Source organism: Salvelinus namaycush, chromosome 16, assembly GCF_016432855.1.
Source record: "Salvelinus namaycush isolate Seneca chromosome 16, SaNama_1.0, whole genome shotgun sequence".
In the NCBI taxonomy this organism is placed as follows: domain Eukaryota; kingdom Metazoa; phylum Chordata; class Actinopteri; order Salmoniformes; family Salmonidae; genus Salvelinus; species Salvelinus namaycush.
Genome location: NC_052322.1, coordinates 39,374,214 through 39,383,534, shown reverse-complemented (window position 1 = coordinate 39,383,534; position 9,321 = coordinate 39,374,214). Strand labels below are relative to the sequence as shown.

At 41.3% G+C, this 9,321-nt stretch overlaps 1 protein-coding gene across 2 annotated transcripts; it reads right to left on the bottom strand.

Moving 5' to 3' along the window:
- Window positions 1–741: 741 nt before the first annotated feature.
- LOC120061426 (E3 ubiquitin-protein ligase RNF114-like) lies at window positions 742–8,776 on the bottom strand. Of its 2 annotated transcripts, none has more exons than XM_039011228.1 (6): window positions 8,302–8,776; window positions 6,938–7,088; window positions 5,340–5,446; window positions 4,497–4,670; window positions 2,956–3,063; window positions 742–2,858 (listed from the first exon to the last, which is right to left on the bottom strand). In XM_039011228.1, exons 1-6 carry the CDS (start codon window positions 8,526–8,528, stop codon window positions 2,831–2,833), a joined length of 795 nt encoding a protein of 264 aa, XP_038867156.1. In that variant the 5' UTR covers window positions 8,529–8,776; the 3' UTR covers window positions 742–2,830. The 2 variants fall into 2 exon arrangements, with proteins under 2 accessions (XP_038867156.1, XP_038867157.1); XM_039011229.1 differs by having other exon boundaries at window positions 4,497–4,611; window positions 8,302–8,770.
- Window positions 8,777–9,321: the final 545 nt, after the last annotated feature.

The following is a 9,321-nucleotide window of genomic DNA, read 5'->3' as shown; positions in this document are numbered from 1 at the left end:
GATCTCACTTAACTAATGAGAAACAAGATGCAGAGAACGACACAAAGGAAAGAGCAGATAGCAGAGGGTTATTCTCTCCTCTCCCTATGGACATAGTCAATACACACTGTGCTACAAGGCTCTTTCATCATTCTGACTGTTTTATTTGGATCCACAATGGAACATTGTGACTCTTAAAGAACCTATTTTCATCATATATTTATGCATTTGCAGGACATGAATCCATAAGAGTACTTGATCCAACAATCTATTCAGTGTTCTTCATCTTCACATACATCAGCCTAGATTCTAAGCAATCCTAGCTTTTCTCTTAAACCATCCAGATGTGATCATCATCCCTATTCCCTTTGTAGATGAGTTATAAGTTAACATTTTACTTAGTCTGATCTCCTACCTTGCCCCCAAGTAGACAGTCAGGCATAATCATGGTTGGCTTAAGATTGATGTACCTTACACATTACCAACTCTTTCTCTCACTCACACACACACACATTTGGTCATCCATCAGAGCACGGAGTGTTGTTTTTGCCCCCACATAGCTCACTCTCAGGTATAAATCACATAAGCTGATTTCAAGGTTCAATGTTTAAATAATTAAAGAGCTTTAATTTATCAGGATTTAGCACCTTCAGACAACAGAGAGAAATAAAAAAAACTCATGAAAAGGGGTAGAGTGATACAGAAGAGATTCTTAAATAGAGTATTTGGAGAGAAAAAAAACAAGACATGAACACATTTATCACACGTATAAAGATTTTTATTGGAGAAAAAAAAATAAAAAAAATCCTGGTATAAAGTACAATTATGCAAAACCAGATTCAGCCTCCGAACCAGTGCTACTTCAGCTGAGCGTGATTTATCCTATAGTTACCACAGGTTCGTAGATTTTAAACGCAAGGCTTACTTAAGAAAATTTACACAATGAACATTTCTCAAATTATAAACAAAAACCTTCATTAACCTAGCTATTTATTGATTGATCATAAGGAAAATTATGCATTTCATTATTATTTTCAACCCCCACTTATGAAAATCAGGCAAAAATGTAAATCATTCAATTTCAATGTTATTTTTTCCCCTCATACACATTCCAGGCATAGAAAGGCCTCACCCTTTGAAGTTCCATCATTTCCTTGACCACACATAACTGATCAATGTATTAAAACTTAGTCGATGTATGTTTTATGAACTTGTGGCAGAAACTCTGGCATAATGTGAAAGCTCTGTAAAAGAGATCCAGTAGCTCTACAAAGCCAGAACAAATCATTTATTAAATAGGATATGCTTTCACAAATAAAAACACTTGACTGAAGCATCTGAAGTTCTCATCCAAATGCTCACCATCAACATTAGGGCCATGTTCCAGAGGAACGGGTAGCAGAAAATGTTTTGAAATAGAAAACAAAATGTTTTCTTATTGAATAAGTTCGTACCTTAAATATGTTTTCTTATTTCGCTGCTATTGAAAGCCACCCAGCTATGGCAGAGCAAGGGTGTCACCCAGGAGTTAAGGTAAGCAGGCTTTTGATGCAGCCCAGTACTTGATCCATCGTATCGTGGTTCATATTGAAGACTATGAGTAGTTGATTATTCGAAACAGGCGTGTGTGTGTGTGTGTGTGTAGGCTAGTGCTGGACCGGAACGAAAGCCTGCACTCCTAATAGCAAGTCTAGAGATGATGCTGGAAATGGAACAGTGCCTCTAATGTTAGATGGAGAGTGATGGAGCTCTACTGCCCTCCTTTGGCCAAACATGGGGAACTACAGCCTACAGGGGGCCCATAGCAGTGCATCAAATCCAATTGTCCAATGATAAACTATTTAAACGACAGATACTGCCTGATTGTATGAGGTTCATACTTAATATCTTAACCAATCAATACTAAATAACTTACAGATGTCTTAAATGAAGGCCATCTACCAGCAAGAGGGTCTAGCATGCGCCTCGAAAACCGTGAGAGGTTACACGGAGGAATGCCACATTCAAGGAATATGGCTCTTATGTCACATGCATAGAAGTCCTACTCTCAGAATGCAGCCTCTATCACCATATTCAGTAGTCTAGGCTCCGAAGCAACACACTGACCCATGTCTCTACTTGGGAGAAATTCAAAAAGGATACAGTAAAAGACAAAAACACTACTTAAGTTTCTTGTGTGAACAAGTGTACACCACAGGGAGAAGGTTTGACACTCAGACATCTATTCTCATCAGGAAAAGTATTTAGAGTACACATTATATAAAGACATTCCTCCTGGAATAAGAGTTACTGGCAGTTTACACCTTACAATGCTTTCTCGCATTGAAGAACAAAGTCTCATTGCATTTTGTTGGCAAAGGGTAGCCACCTAGTGGTCAAAGCCTCTTATTGCAGAATCAACAGTAGCAAACTAACATAACTTTGGGAGTCAGGTACATTAGGCCTACATGACAATGTTATCAATGAACAGATCAAATCATAATGACTCAGTGGATTATGACTGATCTTACAACACGCTTCTCTGGAGAGATACAGGGACATCACTCTTCTACCACTCCTACACCAGAAAGCACATTAACTGTGTTCAACTTGTATTGGTTTATTTATGTTTGAATGATTATTGTCTAATATTAAAGTGATAAGAGGAGTTGTTCGGTAGGGCTCAAAGCTTCCTGGTTATGCAGGCAGGAAGTTGCACCCACCCTTAATATTATGTTGCCTATGGTTACACCACTAGCCCAGCTCAAGGAGGGTGCAGTGCAATTCCCCCCACCCAAATCCCCTTTTCCTCCTTCCTCCAGACATACACCACCTCAGTTCTCCATGAGGGAGCGCTGTAGAGCCTCCTGGATCATAGTGTGTTCGTCTGTGGAGTAGTCCTGGAGAGAAAGGAGGAGAGAAGGGGAATAATTAAATAATAAAAACAGATGTGTACAATAACTGAATTGTGGCCACTGCGTCTTAAGATCCACTTACGACAAAGGTGTCATAAGAGAAGGTGTGTCTAATCTTGAGGTGCTGGAAGAAGTCAGCGCTCCTGTAGTTAGGGTCTCCCCAAGGCATAGAGGCACAGATAGGACACACCTGCAACAGAATAAAACATTATTCATCTGGACACGAGTCTTTAGCGCACCCTCACAAGTAACATTAAAAACACATTGTGTTAAAGCAGCAATAGACATGCACACTCGCACACCAGCCTTTCCGTCAAATGTACGTCCAGATTTTTACAGGCTTTATCAAATAGACACCCAATTGAATGCCGTCTCACGTAGGCTAATGCTTCTTTAGGAGTGCCCACTGCCGATTTACACCACATGAAAGTGACTGCAATCATTATTGAGCTGAGTCTCAAAGAGCCGCCAGTCCCTTTTAACAGCGACACACATTTCAACAAATAAACACCCGTTTCAAATAAACGTCTGGTCTAAATTAATCGTTTGAGTGAACTTCAGCGAGTACTGTAAATATTGAGCAAAATAAGAGAAAGGAGAGCAGCATTGCTATGGATGAAACAGCACAGTGATCAGACATGGTCACAGTGATCAGACATGGTCACAGTGATCAGACATGGTCACAGTGATCAGACATGGTCACAGTGATCAGACATGGTCACCCCAAATAGCAACAAGATCTCAGTCTCACTTTAGTATTTAACATTATGCACCGTTTTTTTTTTAGCTACTAAACCAGATTAAAAGACGGAAGTAAGCTGCATCATTCACCTAAATACTCCTTGTTGGTCGAGTAGTATGACATTTCTGTAAATTATATTTTAGGAAGATTAATCTAGCAAAATATAATTAATGGTGAAGGGCACTGATATGGAAAATCTATATAGCATTTTTTCAACACTTCTCCCCTGTATGCACACAGCGGAGTCTTTCACGGACTGACTGGCGTGGCCTGGTACCAGTTGAGACAATTGCAAGTCTATAATTGTTTTACCAGCCAAAAGTCGTCAATTACCGGCTAACGTAAATGCTGTGACACACCTAGACATTCTCATGCCCCCCCACCCTCCACCACACCCTGCTTCTAGAAAGGCACAAGCTATGACTATACACCTTGGCAGGTATTATTTCCTTTTCCCCCGCTATAACACTAAAGTGTGTGTGACCGTCAGCGGCTAGGAGGGGACTCTGGTACGGTAGTAAGTCATACAGGCTCCTGGCAGATAGCTGTGTGTGCGATGATTTAGGACCTGCTCTGCAGAATGATTGAGGAGGACAGTGGAGCGGCTCCAAAAGACTCACACCATACGCACACATCCCAAAGCACCTGGTTTTACAAGCCATCCCTATTCCATACTCCCCCCCCCCCCCCCCTTCCATCTTTCTGTCATCTTGTTTTCCTCTCTTGGCTTTCTGTCAAGCTCTCCCTTATTCTCTCCCTCCATCATTCTCACTCTTTCTATGCAACATCTCATGTTACACCCGTGGCTGAAGCAATGAACAAAAAAATGCTGGAGGGGAGCCAATTATCAGGTGGGTCACATTTCAGTGAGGACCCCTTACCACGTGGCGCGTGTCCCGGGCATGCTGGGAAGTGCAGTGCTCCACCAGGCCGTCCTGGTCAAGGTTCTGGCAGTTACAGTACGGGCAGGAGAAGGTGAAGCGATTCGGCAAAGGGCTGGAGACAGAGGGGGAGAGTTACAGTAGGGGCAGAAGGTGAAGGGGTTGGGCACAGAGCTGGAGAGACAGAGGGGAAGGGGAATGAGGACATGTTGGATATGCTAAAGCAGTGCTTCCTTTGTTTGTATTATACATGACCATGGTCTCTATAGACGAGCTAGCTGACAAATCTGGAAAAAAATGTGAACGCTTCAATGGGACAGAAGGCGGTGTGTTGTGAATATGGATGGCCAGATTGCTAGCAACAGAGGTAGCTCGTTCTCCTGTTCTTCATACTATGTCTTGTTTTGAAATGTGACTGATGTTATGTCTATGCTACTATAGCAAAAAAAATACAAAAATCACTAGCTAACCAACAACTGTAACAATGTATTTGAGAGACTACAAGTGCTCATAGTTCAAATGTATTTATGTTTTCAATAAACATTGGAGACGACATGCAAACTATCTATCCCCCCCCATCTGTGTTGTTGCAAAACAACCAGCACGTCTATGGGTCTGTGCCCTTCACTATGAAACTCAGTGTTTATGCAATAGTCAATAAAATAAAAAAAAGTGGATATTTAGAGCCAATACAAAAGTTGAGAACCTATAAAGATGGGTTGATCATCAATACATATATGAATTACTTAGTATAATATTCTCTTTCTAAGTCTATTAGTGGACGATTGAACAGCATTTCAAAGCTGCTGTGCCACCACTCAGGCTACACCCTCCCCGTCTCACCCGATAATGTTAGGCTGGGTCTGGGCAGTGGTTCTGACCCCCTCCTCAATGTACTCCTGGTACTTGGAGCAGGCTGCCGTGTGGCCTCTCATTTGGGACAGGCCAACCTGAGAGAGACAAGGAGGAACCAGGCCTCAGTGCTAATGGTAGTGCAGAATATTCAGAAACATAGACTTTTGTGCACATATACAAATACAGTGCATTCAGAAAGTATTCAGACCCATTCCTTTTTTCCACATTTTGTTACGTTACATCCTTATCCTAAAATGGATTAAATACAAAATTCCTCATCAATACACACACACAACCCCCCATAATGACAAAGCAAAAGCAGGTTAAGAAATGTTTGCACATTTATTAAAAATGAAAACAGAAATACCTCATTTACATAAGAATTCAGACCCTTTGGTATGAGACTCAAAATTGAGCGCAGGTGCATCCTGTTTCCATTGATCATACTTCAGATATTTTTACAACTTGATTAGAGTCCACCTGTGTTAAATTCAATTGATTTGGACATGATTTGGAAAGGCACACACCTGTCTATATAAAAAGGTCCCACAGTTGACTGTGCAAACTGAGCAATCGGGGGAGCAGGGCCTTGGTCAGGGAGGTGACCAAGAACCCAATGGTCACTGACAGTTCTTCTGTAGAAATGGGAGAACCTTCCAGAAGGACAACCATCTTAGCAGCACTCCACCAATCAGGCCTTTATGGTAGTGCCCAGACAGAAGCCACTCCTCAGTAAAAGGCACGACAGCCCGCTTAGAGTTTGCCAAGAGGTATCTAAAGGACTCTATGAGAAACAAGATTCTCTGGTCTGATGAAACCAAGACTGAACTCTTCGGGCCTGAATGCCAATCGTCACATCTGGAGGAAACCTGGCACCATCCCTTCGGTGAAGCATGGTGGTGGCAGCATCATAATGTGGGGATGTTTTTCAGAGGCAGGGACTGGGAGACTAGTCAGGATTCGAGGGAAAGATGAACAGATTTAAGTACAGAAAGATCCTTAATGAAACCTTACTTCAGAGCACTCAGGACCTCAGACTGGGGTGAAGGTTCACCTTCCAACAGGACAACGACCCTAAGCATATAGCCAAGACGACGCAGGAGTGGCTTCGGGTCAAATCTCTGAATGTCCATGAGTGGCCCAGCCATCTCTGGAGAGACCTGAAAATAGCTGTGCAGCGACACTCCCCATCCAACTTGACAGAGCTTGAGAAGATCTGCAGAGAAGAATGGGAGAAACTCCCCAAATACAGGTGTGCCAAGCTTGTAGCGTCATACCCAAGAAGACTCAAGGCTGTAATCGCTGCCAAAGGTGCTACAACAAAGTACTGAGTAAAGGGTCTGAATACTTATGTAAATGTTACATTTCAGTTCCTTTTTAATAAATTTGCAACAATTGTCATTATGGGGTATTGTGTATAGATTGAGGGGGGGAAAAAATACATTTTAGATTAAGGCTGTAATGTAACAATGTGGAAAAAGTCAAGTGGTCTGAATACACTGTATATAAAATTCACTCCCTCGTCCTAATTCCCTTGACTATTCAGTGTTTTACAAAATGACAGCATGCTATACACACAGACACACCTGTGCTCCACAGCCCTTGCAGGCCGCCACAGAGGTGTGTATGAGGGCATCTAGGTCAGTGGCTTTGGCCCAGTGACCCAGTGCTGCCCTGCACACGGCACACACTGGCTTTTGGGGCCGCAGGCACGCCTGCAGACAACTTTGACAAAACCTGGAGGGTGAAGGGAGAGAATGGAAAGGAGAGTGGAAGTGTAGAAAATCATTAATTGGCTAAAATGCAAGTAGCGGACTGAACTCCACGGTGAAGGAAGTTTCTGATGAATTTCAATGGCGTGGTCGAGACCAGGCTTGGTGGAATCTAGGTCTGGCTACACCAATTTGCCAAGGTCAATACTTACAATAATTTAATATTATGAAACGCCCGCCTTATAGCCATGTTTGTCCTCTGTAGTGTGCTTTTCTTTGCTGAAATCCATACTTTTTATTTAAATAAACGTTAATCAAATACCAACACCGACTGTTTCCTTGTTGAGATTCAATGGACACATGCGCCGAGTTGCCGTCTTTGAGCAACAGCAATTAGCAATGGCAGTATTAGATTAACGTTTATTGAAAAAGTATGGGTTTCAGCAGACAAAGAATGGCACGCAACTAAAGAAGGCAAACATAGACAAGCTGGGCGTTTCATAATAAAATGTTTTTGAAGTATTGACCTTGAGCGAATCGATTTAGTCGGAGCTAGACATTGGTTTAGTTAATCAGAAACTTCCTTCACCATGGAATGTAGTTTAGTCCGCTAAAATGAATGCAAACATCTATTTATAGGTAATGTAATACCAACGAATTGTTCAATACAGAAGGAAAACGAAACTGAATGTTATACGTCTGGCATCACACAAATAAACAATGATGCAGATGATTAACGTTAGACCTCTATGTTCATCACCGATAGTTTCATACTTTACGAAATTTAATGACGGTGCGAATGTTTTATTACTAAATGCACTTCCGTCACCGAGGAAAAGTCCTGTCATGAGGACATTGGGTTTTGTAGTTCTTTAAAGATCTACATTAATGAATTTCACAAATCATTCGACTACAAAACCCACGATTCTTGAACCCCATTTCTTGACGTAAACAAAACTGAACGTAAAGCAGATTTATGAACTTACAAATATCTTACAAACATTACATTGAATGCCAAAATAAACATTAATGGATAGCTAATTATTCATTCCTGTCAGAAGTAGTTAGGTTATGGGTGTACATATATGTTCAATCGTTTAACTAGCCAGCTCACAACAGATCTTGCTGGCTAGTTTTGCCAAATAGCTAACGTTAGACAGCTCGTTAGCTTGAACTTGGACGATGTCTAGCCAGCTACGTTAATAGACAAAAATATATATTTGTGTAAAGATACTCACGTATGTCCACAGTGTGTTGTGACAGGGCTATCAAAAATCTCAAGACAAACCGGGCAGAGGAACTCTGTCACGTCCCTGTCGCCTCCAGAAACATTTTTCTTCTGCTGTGCAGAGCTAAAGGATCCTAGCATCGCCATTTCTTCTCTCTCAGCTGTCAATTTGGGGGACCTATTGTTGCCTTCAATACAACTGGGTGTATTCATTAGTCGAATTCCGTAGCAAAACATTTCATCTGTTGCAAAACGTTTTACAACAGATGAAAGCGGGTTTCCAATAGATAACACAAACACAGTCAAAATTGGTAAAAAATCCTGAAAACAAAACTTAGCTTTTTGGTCGTAATTGAAAGTTAGGTTTAGGCCACCCGTAGCAGCTTTGGCAGTAAGAGGATGTTTTCAGAGATACAGTATTATATAAATGTACACATTTCCTGTTGAAAACGGATGTGAGGATTCGGCTCAGGTGTCTTTTTACACCTGCTATGCTAGTTTAGGGTTAGCAGTGTGGTGAAGGTTAGGGTTAAAATCTGATTTTAAGAAGATACATTGTAGAAATGGGCGGAGCTTAGGACTTTGTATCTGTTAATTAATGACGACTGGTTTACCGTTTATTCTAGGAACCAAACGGAAGCATATAACATAGCGAATGGAACCAAACAGGGAGTGACATACCTGAATTTGTCCAATATTAACTCTCGTTTTCTTTGCAAAAACGGTTACCGTTTTGAGTAAACGAGTTCTGATGCAAAACGTTTTGCAACAGATTAAACGTTTTGCAACATAATCCGTCTAATGAATACACCCCTGAAAACAAAACGAAAAACGAGCTCATGCTGCGTTGATAAACAAGTGGAAAGGTGGTAATTACCAGGGTTGGGGAGTAACGATTACACGTAATCCGTTACATGAAAGGGATTACAAAAAACTGGTAACTGTAATCCGTTACCAGCTAAAATGTTGTAATCAGATTAATTTTGAACAACTAGATGATTACTTCGAGGATTACTTTTCCATTCAGAAA

What these genes read in the sequence shown, in the direction of transcription:
- LOC120061426 (XM_039011228.1), bottom strand. Translation starts at nt 8,528, where the DNA reads ATGTTTTGCTACGGAATTCGACTAATGAATACACCCAGTTGTATTGAA. An exon ending in ACAACACACTGTGGACATAC is followed by an intron (nt 7,089 to 8,301) that starts GTGAGTATCTTT and finishes TTCACCCTCCAG; the next exon opens with GTTTTGTCAAAGTTGTCTGC. An exon ending in CCCGGGACACGCGCCACGTG is followed by an intron (nt 3,064 to 4,496) that starts GTAAGGGGTCCT and finishes ATTCTGTTGCAG; the next exon opens with GTGTGTCCTATCTGTGCCTC.